This window comes from Nannospalax galili, unplaced genomic scaffold (assembly GCF_000622305.1).
Source record: "Nannospalax galili isolate Female #2095 unplaced genomic scaffold, S.galili_v1.0 scaffold589, whole genome shotgun sequence".
NCBI classification, from domain to species: Eukaryota; Metazoa; Chordata; class Mammalia; order Rodentia; family Spalacidae; genus Nannospalax; species Nannospalax galili.
The window spans coordinates 3886941-3901810 of NW_008360324.1; the positions used below are offsets into that span (position 1 = coordinate 3886941).

General features: G+C 47.4%; 1 protein-coding gene across 1 annotated transcript; it reads right to left on the bottom strand.

The window, feature by feature from the left end:
* Positions 1 to 4152: 4152 nt before the first annotated feature.
* Positions 4153 to 6993, bottom strand: Kcna5 (potassium voltage-gated channel subfamily A member 5). Its single transcript, XM_008825445.1, has one exon. The coding sequence runs from the start codon at positions 6737 to 6739 to the stop codon at positions 4922 to 4924; it is 1818 nt and encodes a 605-aa protein (XP_008823667.1). The 5' UTR covers positions 6740 to 6993; the 3' UTR covers positions 4153 to 4921.
* Positions 6994 to 14870: the final 7877 nt, after the last annotated feature.

Here is a 14870-nt window from a genome sequence, read left to right on the forward strand (position 1 = left end):
CCAATGCTTTTAAACATATATGTTTCTCTGGAGCATGTGTAACTGTTGTTTTGTTTGAAGTTTGGTCCTTCAATGCCCACCGCCTCCACCTGACCTTTGGTCCTGTGAGGGAATATGAACTCTCTAGGACTGCATAGACCCCGCATTCCTGTCCTGATACTGCCCCATCCTGTGCCTTGTTTAGAGTCATGTAATGGCCCCTCTTCAATAATGTGGATCTCTCTAAGTTTATACAGGCTTGAAATGAAATAAAAGCAAGTTGATTTAAGTCCCTATGGGTACGACTAGTACTCAGCAGGTGCAGGATCAGGTAGCTGGATGGGAGACGCACACAAAGCAGGGAGGCACCCCCGGAGGCTGGGCAGCAAGGAGCAGCGTCAGGAAAATGTAGAGGACTTCATGTAGAAATTGCAGTGGAAGAAATACATCCTTGGAGTCAGGGAGAAACAATTGACTAGCAGTATGAGTCACCATTGCTTTCTGGATCTCAGCTTGCCCATCTGTAAAATGGGTGAGACACACCAAGTTACATGTGCGAGCTCATTCACATGAAACAAACCTTGATACAAAGTTTGACATTATAAAACCATCAAGTGAAAAGGACGGTAATGTGTCTTGCTGTGTCTGGAGGCCTATAGGCTAGAGCTGACTCACTCCAGCCTGGGCCATGTCATCCCCACTTATGCATGATTCTGTGCACACCCACACCCTCTGTACAGTGAGGCTGCACCAGCCCAGGGACTCACTCTAAAGCCCAAAACAAAAACACATCAGGTGAAGAGGGACGCTGAAGAGCAATCTCTAGACACCCTACACAATGGCAGGTCTCAGTATTAAGAAGGAGAAGGAGGTCCACAACGCAATAAACTCAGCCTCTTCCACCAGCATCACAGGGAAAGCCCCGGGCAGCATGTCCAGTGTAGCCTTTCCTCCCTCCTCCCTGAACGCAGAGTGACCTGCGCCACAGCCAGGCTGCAAACGTTGACTGTCATAAAGAGGCAGAAGAAAGCTGTGTGCCTTTGAAGGCCTTTTCTGAGCTGGCACTGCTAGCAAAACCCTTCCTCACACGAGGAACTGGCATTGACAATAAATACAAGTCAAATCAAGTACGGGGAAATCATGGAGACAGATTCAGGCCTCAAAGGCATGACGGGGATCCCCAGGAGGCAGTCCTCTGTGCAACAGCTAAGCTGATGTGACAGGACTGTGCAGCTTTCCACGGAGGCAGTTTTTATATTTTGAAAGGATTACATTTTGAATGGTTATATAAATACCTACATAATAGGCTGAATTTTGCCTCAGCTTATAACACCTAAAACATTTCCAAACTGGTACTTTTCAGAAATGTTGCCAACCTGCCAACCCATGCTAATAGTTGCTGAGTCCCCCAACAACTGGAGCTTATACCATGATCTAAGTCCAGATCTAAGTCTGGACTTTATCCAGAAGGACAGTGATAGACAAAAGGCAATGACTCCCCTTTAAATCCCTGCTTGAATTTCCTGGCCTGGATGTTCTCCCCTCTTCTAAGCTAACTTGTGAGCTCTCTAGAAGGTCCTTAGTGACCGTCCCCAACTCCACCTGAACTTTGACCTTCAACTTGGGGACCCCGAAGAGGGATTTCACCATTCACTGCCCTGTAGGACTTGCCTTCCTTTTATACTGACTGACCCCTTCCCACAGAGTCTATAATTGGTATGAAGGGTCAGTGTCCCAAATTTGTTGCTGGTATCTGTCACTGTATTAGAAGACAGTAGTCATAGGAGACATGCTGATGAAGTCAAATTATTAACCTTCATCCAGGACCAAACTCCATTGCATACAAATCTGCCATTTCTGGATGGTACTTGGGTAAAGTGCCCCTTCCCTGGAAGAAATTCAACTCCTTCCAGACCAATCCAGAGAATGTTCACATCATTCACATAGAATCATGCAATACAAACTCTGTGGAGAAACTCCTCAGAGACTAGCACTGTTTCAAATCCCCTCCAGGGAGCCGCCCCAGTGGGCCAACCAAGCAGAGGCTTTTAAAGAAAGTACAAAGTTCTCTCTCTCCTGCCCCAAACCTATAATAGCTTGGGGTTCATAAGCATATGGACAGGCAAAGAAAAAGTTAATAGTGAAAAAGAAAATGCAAAACACTTTGCTGAACTCCCAACATGCAGCCCTGAGCTCTGTGGGCTAGTGCCTTATCAACCCAGAGAGGGATTCCTGCTGTGGGAGCCAGGAGGCACTATCTGGGCAAATGAGCAGAGATGAAGCCACTGAATTTCATCTCACCAGGAAGGTGAAGGCTGTTGGGGAAATCAATGAGGCAGAGAAGGGAAGGGTGGGAGAGGGCAGGAGGATTCCTAGCTAGGGTTTACCTGGATAGAGCCAGGACTTCAGCTAGCTTTCCTGCTGACTGCAAACCATGGTGATTGGCTAAGAGACTGTAGCAATTTCCAGAATCAGAGCAACAAGGACTGAAACTGTGGAGACACTGAACCACTTTGAATCGCCCTTGTGAGTGCCTGCCCAGGTCCCCTGTCACTGGCCTTCAGGAGTGAAGATCACACAGGGGACTGGGGTGTCTGATGCCAAGGCTCCCTCTTGAATCATCTTGATCTCTTTTGTAGATCTGTGCTAGGAATCCGTTCCCTCACAAACGAAAGAGTGAGTCTTGTTTTTTCATTCCCCCCACTCTGTCCCTAAGCATGTATGGAAGACTGTGCCCCTTACCTAGACACTTTAAAGATGAAGTCTCCTGTGAGTGGACCAAACTTCATCAAGCACCTGGATGCATCCGAGCCCAAAGGGCAACTCTGTCTCCCTCGCTGAGCCCTACAGGATCAGTGTTATATCTGTTTTGTTTTGCAGGAAGCGCAGAGCCCTAGGGGTTAACAACGAGGTCCAATCACTAGGTCAGCACCAAACCTCAAAAACTAGCTCTCAAGACTCAGAGGGCTCAGAAGTGACACTGCAAAGCAGAGCATTGACAGGTGTCCTGCTTTTTAGCAGACTGAAAATTGTAAATAAGTGCCTCTGTTCCTCCCCCTTAGCTTTAGCAAGCAGAGAAAAACAACAGAGCCCATCCTGCCCAGTCCTTCTGTCTTCCCCACAGATTGGCTGTTGGTAGAGCAGCTCTTAACTAGAAATGACTCTGGGAATTCCAACACTGGTTTTTATATTGTGTCTTATCTAATTACACAATCCCTATACGTGAATGTAGTGGTTTCCCCATCACTAATAGGGAGACACACCTATCACTAATAGGGAGACACACCCAGACACACCCTCAGAACTAACCACTCAGCCTAGGGTTGGTTATCCTGAGGGAAGGCTGACTATAGACCAGGAGCCTTCCCTGGTGAGACTGTAAAGCAGCCAGCTTGAATTCAGTAGAAAATGCAACAGTGGGAATCCAGATAGCTCATTCCAGAGAGAAACTGCAGCCAGAGTTAAACCTTCTATGATGTTGTGCCACAAGCATCCAGTTGAAAAGGGAACAAAGGGATTCATTCTGAGTTTAGGGATTACTGGGGGTGAGCCCACAGTTTGTCCTTTAATGGGAACAAGCAAACCTTTACATACCATCCACCATAAAGACATTGCTCACCAAGCTTCTGCCAGGCCAGGCTCAGGGAGTGAACAGCACAGCATTTTCCCTGGTTGACCTTCACCGGACTGTACTTTAATGAATAGGGTTTATTTCTGTAAGCATCAGACTTGCTTCTCAGAGTTGCTAAGAGCCATGGTAAAGGAGGCTTAGAACTCGCAGGAAAGGAGACTTAAGAAGCCCAGTGCCTAGAACTACGTGGGGATACTGCAGAGTAGGAGGACCTCATCACCATTTCCCGTAACTTCCCCTCTACAGTCCATACTGACTGCACTATATCCATGTCACTCACAGCCTGAGACAAATAACCCCCCTACCATGTTACACACAGTCTGAGATAAATAATTGGCCTACCACCCCCTACTATGTTCAAACCCATGAAAGAGATGCTTCTGAGAAAATCACAAACTTCCCAAGTTTTCTACCTCAAAGCATTTCAGACTCCAAAGCCAGAAACAGTAAGTGGCAGATTTCACTCTTTAAAATTTGAAAGAACACATCAGCTGTAGAAAAACTTACACTTGCCTCAACAGAGTCACATTTTATTTCCTGGGATGAAAATAAAGAGAATGAATTGTCAAAAGCCTTCTTCCAACATTATTAAAGGGTTTTTTTGTGTGTGTGAAGAAAGCTACAAGAAATGTTTAAGGCACATACATACATAAAAGGATCAGATTTACCTATCTTTCAGAACATTCTCTACCTAGACACAAAGCACTAATACCACATCCTGGAAAAGAGATGCTTGGAGAAACAGGAACCTGAATGGCCTTACCAGGGTCTCTGGCTGCCAGTGTCCGAGGAAAAGATGACCACAACCCTTTTGTAATTCAATGTATATCTTGAGAATACATCCAAACATTCTCCATGTGGATTGCCATAAAAAATCCACTCACCAGCAATAAAAATATTTGCTCCTATACACAAATATAATCACATGTACATTTGGAACACATAAATGGGAAGGGCTACAGACTCTCCTGGGATTTGAGCTATTTAAAGTCTTTTTTGTTTGGGTTATCCCTCTGCTGGGTATAGAAAACTGGCTACAAATACATCCATCTCAGCGCTCACCATTTCAACTGCTTCTTCGTCATGGAATGTGGTACTTTTTAAAAATAGGTGACCCTTGACGTCACGGTAAGAGGAGAAAAAATGGGAAGTTAGAAGGCAGGAACATGGGAAGGGTCAAAAGGAGATAGACAACAGTGACCAGCTGGGCTTGAAATACTCTGTGGCATTAAGTAGACAGCTTTGCAGGTTCAAGGGGGGTGGGTATCCCTATTTCCCATCCTGCTATCACCAGCCTGCCTGGATTCCTCTTTACAAGTCTGTTTCCCGGCTGGTGTCCAGACAGAGGGCATACAGGGACCTGCGCAAGTCTGCATTGCTCTTGGCCTTCAGGTTATACTTTTCAAGGGGGCAACTACCCCTTCTGGTGCTGTCTGAATTCTCCAGAGAACCCCCAGTCTTGCAGAAGGAAGCCTTGCTCCAGCTGGCCTTCCGCTGGCTGCCTGTGTCCAGTGTAGACCCCTGTCTTTGGTTGCCTTGCTCATCCTTCAGGGCAGCTTGCTCTTCATGGTCTGTCTCCCTGTGGTAGAAGTAGTTAAAGTTGGAGACGATGACTGGCACAGGCAGGGCAATGGTGAGGACCCCAGCGATGGCACACAGTGAGCCCACGATCTTGCCTCCCACGGTGATGGGCCTCATGTCCCCGTAGCCTACAGTAGTCATGGTGACCACTGCCCACCAGAAAGCATCTGGGATGCTGGAGAAATGGGAACCCTGGTTGTCTGCCTCTGCGAAGTAGACTGCACTGGAGAAGAGGATGACTCCGATGAAGAGGAAGAAGATGAGCAAGCCCAGCTCCCTCATGGAGGCCTGCAAGGTCTTGCCCAGGATCTGCAGCCCCTTGGAGTGGCGGGAGAGCTTGAAGATGCGGAACACCCGGACCAGGCGGATCACCCTGAGGATGGCCAGGGACATGGCCTGCTGCCCGTTCTGGCCACCCCCGCCTCCTCCCCCTGGCTGTTGCTCTGCCAGCTCGGTGCCCAAGGTGATGAAATAGGGAAAGATGGCCACAATATCGATGATGTTCATGATATTCCGAGAGAACTCTGCCTTGCTGGGACAGGCAAAGAAGCGCACAAGCAGCTCAAAAGTGAACCAGATAACGCAAGTGGTCTCCACAATGAAGAATGGGTCAGCCAGGGTCCTAGGCAGGAGTGGTGCCACCGTGGGGCCAAAGGAAGGGGCGCCAGCCCTGCTGCCATTGGCCCCTGAGGTGGGCACCCGAGGCTGGGGAGGTACTGGGGGATGGCGGAGCAGCTCGCGTTCATCCCTGAACTCAGGCAGGGTCTCCAAGCAGAAGGTTATGATAGATATGAGGATAACCAAAACTGACACGATGGCGATGGCTCTCGCGGAGCCCGAACTTTCTGGGTATTCAAAGATAAGCCACACCTGGCGCTGGAACTCTTGGCGAGGCAGTGGCTTCTCCTCTTCCTTGATGAATCCCTCGTCCTCCCGGAAGCGCTCCATGGCCTCATCCCCCAGCTGGTAGAAGCGGATCTCATCTGCAAACACGTCCAGGGAGACGTTGACAGGCCTGCGCAGGCGCCCCCCCGACTGGTAATAGTACAGGATGCCGTCGAAGCTGGGCCGATTACGATCAAAGAAGTACTCATTCCTCAGGGGGTCAAAGTAGCGCAGGCGCTTGACTGGGTCCCCCAGGAGGGTGTTGGGGAACTGCGCCAGGGTGCTCAGCTGTGTCTCAAAGCGTAGCCCCGAGATGTTTATGAGGACGCGCTGATGATGGAGCGCCCCAGCACCCAGAGGGGCCTGATCCTCCTCCACTGTGCCCAAGCCATGGTCGCCTTCCCCCTCCTCCTCCTCCGGAGATGGTCTTCTAGGTTGCAGCAGCTCCTGGGGCAGTCGAGACAAAGGCCGCCCTCCTGGGTCCGACCCCCTGTGCGCCCGGTGCCTTCTCTGTGCGAGCTCTTGGGGCGGATCGCTGAGCCCAGCCGTCGGGGGACATCTAAGCTCTCCACTGGGGGTCTGCTCACAGCTTGTTCGGACCTCTCCACCTCCCTGGAGGGTCATGGCACTGCCATTCTCCAGGGGCACCAGGGTGATCTCCATGGCCCGGGCACAGGGGGCATGCTGCGCCCTGGCCACGGGTTTCCCGCGCCCCCCACTCACGCTCCTCACGCCTCGCCTGGGGCTCCTCTCCAGCGGACTGTTCTGGCTCTGGGACCCGCTGGTGTGGCTGGTAAGATCCGCTTGGCTGGCCTTGACGTCAAGACGCCGCTGCCCTGCTCCCTGCCTCTCTTTTGCTCTCAGTGTTCTGGCAGCCGGTTACCAGGCAGCCGAAAAGCCTCCTTCCAGCAGATGCAACCTCCAGCCGCCCCTCTCTGGCTGTGCTGCACGGCCTCCGCCCTCCGCGCCTCCCTCCTCCCTTCTTCCCCCACTCTCCTGCTTCTCCTCTGGGTGTCAGAGCTGCGGGTGTCTCTCTGGAGTGCTCAGCTGGGGCCCAGGGCTAGGGACCGGAGGAGGATTTAGAACAGTGCTCAGGGAGGCAGGGAAGGAGCTGGGAGGAGGAAGGAACAGGTTGTACCGGAGCGCTGAAACTCCCTGGGCAACCGAATGAGAATAGCAGTAGCTCAGGGTTTCAAGTCACCTGGGAACCCACTGAAAGCCCTGAAAGCTGAGGGGACTCCAGAGGAAGGGAGCTGTCGTAGATTGAAGGGGCAAGACTTTCCAGTTGAGTCGAATTTGAGAGGCTGGAGACAACAGTCCTTGATACATTTTTCTTTTGGAGTAATCACAGCCTCTTTGGGAAGAATTACAGACTGGAGGGGCGTGGCTAAGCTATGGGTTTTGAGGCGTACACGGAGAGACAGTTCTTCCCATCTTCCTACAAACCCACTGAAAAGGTAGGACGCTGACACACTGCAGCAACCGCTGAACTTGGCCTGAGGAAAGTCTTGTTTCATACCCAGACATTGGTGTTTTGATTGGCCAGTGGCCAGTGCAGACCCCAGGGGCAGTCTCATCAAGAGAAAGGCTGCCAGGTCTCATAACCCCACACCCCACACTACCCCTCAACCTCCCCAACCAAATCCCATTTGTAAAAACCACAATGAGAAAAGGGAGGATTTTAAAGTTCCCCGGGGGTGGGGGGAGGTGGGGGCTGATCCTCTGGGGGAACCTGGAAACCTGCAGCTGAATGGAGGGCTGTGTGGGGAAAAGGAGGTGGAGGGGTGCTTTGTGAGAGGGACTTAGCTGTCTTAGACATTCCATGTTCTACAAAAATCAATTTGTGTGTCCCCACAGCAACTTACTTTGTAAGTACTATTATTATCTTCAATCTACAAATTAAGAAATAGAGGCAACAAAAACTGATTAAATTGTCCAAGGTCACAAAAGTGGAATGTGACAAAGTGGGATTCAAGGCCATTAAAGTTCAGGACTACATTTTTCCCTTCTGGAGAAATGCTTAATCTCCTTTCCGGATCCAAGTGTTCCATTGCCCCTAGCATCCAACCTGGGAACATTTGCTCTCATCATAGAGAGCAGGAGGATGGCTGGGATAATTTATATTTCCTAGACTAGGATGACAGTGTCTCCCTAATCCCTGTCCTTAATCCACAGGGCTGCAGTGAGCCTCAGGAGCTAAAGGGAAGATCTTTGAAGGCATGTCAGGCAATTCTAGGCACAACCTCCTCCAGATGTTTCTTGGTTTAAAATTACCATGAATTGCTGTCATTTTGAATGTCTGATTGTATTGTCTATTTCTGTCCTTGCATATTGTTTGAGATCTAACTCTGCGGATGTTACCATCTCTTGTCTAAGAATGCATCTACATATGGGTGTGTTTTGGGAAATTAGTGCAAATGTTCACTGGAACAGCTTGTATCAGTGCCCCCCCCCAGTGTGTGTGTGTGTGTGTGTGTGTGTGTGTGTGTGTTTGACTTTTTACGGGTGAATTAGGAACAGGTAGTTGGCTTGGTTGCGTGTGACTCTGCATGTGGCTGGATGTCTTTGCAGAGGTGCAGGAATGAGGGCGGGGTATGATTATGTGGAGGCATCAGTGGCTAGCTACAGGGTCTTGGACTCTCCACCCCAGACCATTCTGCCATTCATTCATTCATTGAGCTGCCAAGGATTGAACCCAGGACCTTGTGCATGCTGGGCAAGTATTCTACTGCTGAGCTGTGGGCTCTGAGGTAGTTCAGACAGACCTCCCAGATAGTGCTGATGAACCTGTCTGCAGATCACACTTGAGTAGCAACCTCATCTCAGATAACATCCAAATGATGACTCTCAAGAAATTGTTTACAACCTCTAGATGTTTCTCCAGGGGAGGATCTTCCCGGACAATGCAGTAAGAGCCCCTTTCTTCCTCACTTAGATGCTTCAAACAAATGTGTCGATATGCCTATATTTCAGCTTTCTGTTGCTTGTTTTAGACCCCGCCCTCCTTCAGTCACCTTAGAACATGTCTTTGTCTTTATGTTTGTGATGTATATTTGTGACGTATGTAGCTAGTTAGTGCATCTAGAAATCGTTTCTACTGCTCTGGTATTGATCATCTACCTATTTACCTACACATCTATCATCTATTTATATATATTCTATCAACAGGTGTCAGTCAGTAGATGATAGATCTACAGAGTGGGACAGGGAGAGAACTTGGAACGAAGCCTACTTCCCTCTGATTTCTTACAGTACTCACATTATGCCAGCTCTGTATTACACATTTCAGGGAGTGTGTGATGATTGCAACTGAACGAATCAAAAAATGCAGGTATTGGGGCAGGCAGAAAGGGGAAACTGAGGGACAGAAGCAAAGGTGATTTCTTTTTAAATATTTCATTTATTATTTTTAATGTGTTTTACATGTATACATGCTTGCATGTATGTAAGTGCACCCATGTTATGCAATGCCTGCAGAGATCAGAGGAGGGCCATCAGATCCCCTGGAACTGGAGTTACAGGTGGTTGTTAGCTGCCGTGTGGGTGCTGGGAATTGAATCTAGGTCCTCTACAAGAGCAACCTCACTGGACATTTCTGATGAGGGTCTCATGTGGATCACCCCTCCATTGTGAGAAAGCAAAATGTAGCTAAAACCAAATTTTATTTCTGTCCATTTGAAATTTGTTCAGTGGTAGAAGCCATTCTCCTGACCTAGGTAAAGATGTAGCAAGTCTCTATGCTTTGGGTCTACTCTTATATTAATATAATATGCATAATTCAATACGGCAAATCATTGTATTACCCACATCATTGTTTTTGTCCACAAATTGATGTGACTTATTTAGTAACAGATAATTCAATAACATGTAACCTGAACTAAGGGCCAGAGAAAACTTAGTTTACCGCTTGTCCTATTTAACTATTCAAATGGCTTATATTTTTCTGGTTAGATATCATCTCCCTAGTTACTGTGGGTGTTTAGTCTCAGAAATCACCTTCAGGGGCTGGAGTGATGGCTCAGTGTTTAAGAGCACTGGCTTCTTTTGCAGAAAACCCAGTTTCGATTCCTAGCACTCACATGACAGTTAACAACCATCCATAACTCCAGTTCCAGGGGAATCCAATGCCCTCTTACGACCTCTGTAGGCATTGCATGACATGAGTGCACTTACATACATGCAGGCAATATACACATGCACACAAAAATAAAATTTCAAGAATTAATAAAAAGAAGTGTCTGGTGAGGCTTCTGATGACAGTCTGCAGGAACACAGCTTGCAAAGCTAATGCAGGTGCTAACCAGGCCGGGAAAGTCTTGGAACTCAGGCTGTTGCTGACCCTTCCATTCAAAGAGATGGACCAGAGACTGCAGTGGTGGCGCCCACAGCATCTTCAGCTGGCTCTGGTGGGTTCCACTGGGTCTATGAGAGATGCTGTGTTTCAGAAGTAAGAGAATGCACTCTGGACTATCTCCCCACTTCCTCTTCTATCACCAGATTCCACATTATCTTTCTCACAGGTATGCCCTGTACCCTTGCATCCTTGAGTCTCTCCTCCCTTCAAATCAGCAATTAAACAAAACCCACTGTTCTATCTACCAGGGACACAGTCACACCCAAACTAGGGAGGTCTTGCTTTCTCCAACCTCCCACCTCTTGATCGGCATCTTTCTAAGGAATGTTAAAGATACTGACAGTAGCCAAAGAAACATCAGGATGTCTCTGAATGGAGCAGTGAGCTCCCAGTAGAAGTCAGTATGGTTGAAACTGAGAAAAAAAAATTCCTTTCAAATAAAGGAAAAGTTGATCTATATGTCCTTAGTAGGATGGGTCTTACTGAATTCTGCGGTACAATACAAAGATGTACGGCAGGGTAGTCATTAATAATAAAGTAAATGGTGAGATTATCTTGCCTGATCCTCTATCCCAGATGTATTTCCCTCCTAGATATGAAGAAAAAAATTAACGAGGAAAGCAGATGTCCTTCCCTTCCCACCCCTTTCCCTCCTCACTTGCCCCTCAGTTCAACACCTGAGAGGAAGCCCTGGAAGTGACTTTCTGTTCCTGTTTGAAGAAACACAAACATAGAGGCAAACAAAACACGTACAAATTCGAGGTGTGCATGCTGGAGAGAGTGGTCACTCCCTCACTGGTGAGGGAAGGTGGATGGGAATGGGCAGGGGAGGAACATGGGAGGATTATGCCTATGTTGACCCAGATCCTGGACCTCAGGGCTGTTAGGATTTCCTGTTTAGAAGGATTAAGATGAGAAGTCATTCACAAATCAAGGTTCACATCTGGAGCTCAGCTTTTTCCTCCTCTCCCTCCCTCCCTTCCTCTCTGCCTCCCTTCCTACTGATAATCCCAGAACAAATTCATTAATGGGTCCAGTGCATTTTCAGAATACAAACACAGAGTAAGTTGACCTAAATATGCAGTGGCTGGGAGAGTCAGGGGAGAGCTTGCATTGGTGAGTTGTGGGTTGCTGGCTCTCTCTTGGGTTTCTCATGGTCCTGTCTCTCTTCCATTGACAAGCTGCCAGTTAGAGCCAATTGTCTCTTTCTCTCATTCCCTTCTTTCCATCTCTCAGGCTATCTTACCACAGCATCTATTCACATAACACAAAAGCCTTCTAACTGTGAAATTGTTAACTAAGAGCTTCCATTCTTCTCATAGGTTAGAGATGTTAGAATCACTTTTTCCCTTTCTCAATATCAACTGCAGTTCATATTTTCTAACACTCTTGGCCAATTCTCAGACCAAAGAAGACATGAGTTTAGTGTATTAGATTCAGTGGCTTTTCCTTCCCATTGCAGCCCATGTCATATGCACTACGCTTATCAATTTAGGATACGTGTGCAGATGCATGAAAAGGTACTTCATTTAAAAACTGCTTAGCAAATTTAAGATGGTTTTACTATTATGTAATCAGTATTCCTTCTAAGTCTGGAAAAACGTGAGGCAAACATTTCATGGACAATATCGGTCTCTGCATCTCTTTCTTCTCAATGTGCCTATCAAAGTAAATCACCTTTATTCTGATTTGAAAAAAGTTAATTGAGCTGTAGACGAGGATTAAGGCTCAGCAACGGCATCAGGACGGCTGGTCTTGGAGGTGGTGGCTGAGTTAGGAGGCTTACTTTTCAAAGTGTGGTCCATGGACCAGGAACATTGCACTCAGATGGTAGCTTCCTAGGAAAGCAGTTTCCCAGCACCTTCCCCAGATATACTGAATGAGACTATCTGGATATAGGCCCAGGAGTCACTGTTTTAGGAAGGCCTCACATGATCCTGAGACTCACTAAAGTTAGAAGACACTTCCCAGAGGGCCTGTCCGTTCAAGAGCCTGCTCACTCCACTAGATGCTGAGGTGCATTGAAGGCTGGAAACTGAGACATAAATTCTCCTGGATAAGGGTTGGGAATCTAGATTGAAGCAGCGCAGGCCTAGGAAGTCTCAGCAATATCTCTCATTACTGCTCAGTTTCTTCATTTGTAAAATAAAGACCCCAGCATATCTACTTCCTGTGGTGTCTCTAGGTATTATCTTATCTGTTCCACAAATCACAAGCACTCCATAAATATTAGTGACCTTATTGACACTTGTTAATCTGTGTCATTTGACAGTGATAAGCCTATGCTGTGTTTGTTCTGTGTTCAGAGTGACCAGTGGGGACACAGTGGCCTTTATTTATGCACACCGGATGCCACAGTTGCGATCATTTGGTTATTTGGAAGTGAAGGAAACTGGATCCTTGAGAGTCACCTTCAGCATGACAGAAGCCCTGATGGAGGGTGTTGGGATAAGAGACTCTCATCCTCTACCCTAAGCCTTCCTGGTGGTATTAGCTTACCTAAAACTGCCAAGCATAAACTTAATAATATATTGCAATTCCAGAGGTTAAAAGTCCAAAATGGCTTTCTCTGCTAGAATCAAAATGTCAGCAGGTCTGATTCCTTCTGGAGACTCTAGGGAAGAATTCACTTCCTGGCCTGTTCTAGCTTCTCAGGACTACCTGTACTCCTTGGCTCGTGGTACCTTCATCCCCTATGTCAACAATCACAGCTTCTGCTTCCTCTGTTACATCTCTTTCTCTGACCCTTCTCTAGCCTCTTCTGTCGTCTGAGGATGTGATTACATTTATCCCATGTAGCTCATCTGAGATATGTTTCCTAGTTGAAGATTCTTAAAATGAACTCACATTTGTAAAGTCCTTTCTGCTGGGGTAAAGTAGCATATTCACAGGTTCCAGAGACAAAGACGTGAACATCTTTAGGGGATAGTTATTGGGCTGCCACATGTTCTGACCCTAGAGGAGATGCATGCTGACTCTGATTTAGACTTGTAGAGCTACAAGGGATCTTAGAGGTGAGCTGGTCAGATAGACTTTTACAGCCCCTAAATGTAGAGGTTTCTGTATAGAAGGACAAGAGGCCCAGAAACCAGAAACCTTGACTTAAAGCCCAGATGTGTGAAATCCAGTTCAGTGTCTTACCCAAACCCCCTGGAAGATAAAAGGTGACGTCAAAGGGTAAGTCATCCCCATGTCCTCTCTTAAAGCTGTCTCCCTACTCCTCAAAGGCTGCATGCATGGATGGAATGCATGTCGGGAGCCTGGTCTCTCACTAATCACTGCCACTTCCTATGAAATGAGAAGCAGCGTGATTTTCACACACAGCAATCATTTCTTTCTCTGGTAAAGACAATAATCGGGAGAAGGGCAATTATCTCAGCGGAATCACCAATTCTGCAGCATGACATTATCGACTGCTTAAAATTACACAGTGTTCATTTGATGCTATTTTAATGTCTGACTCTCCTATTCCCCAACTCCCAGCCCAGGGCTCAGTCCCACCCTCCCACTCTCTTCTTATTAATCTGAAGGAATAACTTATTTTCAGCTGGCTGATGCTGCTAGCAGGAATCCGAGACTGAAGATTATGATCAAGACTTTTACTCTGTCTCCTAGCATACAGCCGTCACTCATTAAAGGTTTTGCTTTGTCTCCACTGTTGAAGAAATGGCTTGTGCCTTGTCCTTTGCCTAGCTACATCGCCACTCAGGCCCCAGGATTATTCTACTAGACGAGTGGAGTCAGTTAACCAATAGTGTGGGCTACTGTCTTATAGTTCAAAGAACAAAGCAGAATTGGGTGTGCGTGTGTGTGTGTGTGTGTGTGTGTGTGTGTGTGTGTGTGTGTGAGGTGAGGAGAGATGGCTACTAATACTCTAGGGACTGTAAAGAACATGCCACTGGAAGATGGAACACCAATGCTGGAGTTCCACTCTTCACTCCTTTTTTCTTTTTTGGTCTTTTTTGAGACAGGGTTTCCCTGTAGCCACAGCTGGCCTTGAACTCACAGAGATCCGCCTGCCTCTGCCTCCTGAGTGCTGGGATTAAAGGCGTGTGCCACTACACCCGGCCTTCTTTTTTATTTAAAAAAATATTTTTATTTTTAATTATATACATGTCTGTGTGTCGGGGTATGTGCTCATGAGTGCAGTTGCCTGTAGAGGTCAAAGGAGGGAGTAAGATCCCCTGGAGCTAGTATTGCAGGCAGTTTTAAGCCACCTTACCTAGGTTAGGAGAATCAAACTCAAATCCTCTACAGTTGCGTTAGGGGCACTTAACTACTGAACCATCTCTCCAGTCCCCATTCTGCACTTCTGATTACTAGTTCCATGGTGTTGGGAAACCCTGCTGTTGGGGTTGTGGTCCTCCATGTCCAGATAGCTCTAGGGGGCTCAGCGCCCAATGGAAGGACTCCACTTTTCAGCAGGAGGCCTCTTGCTCT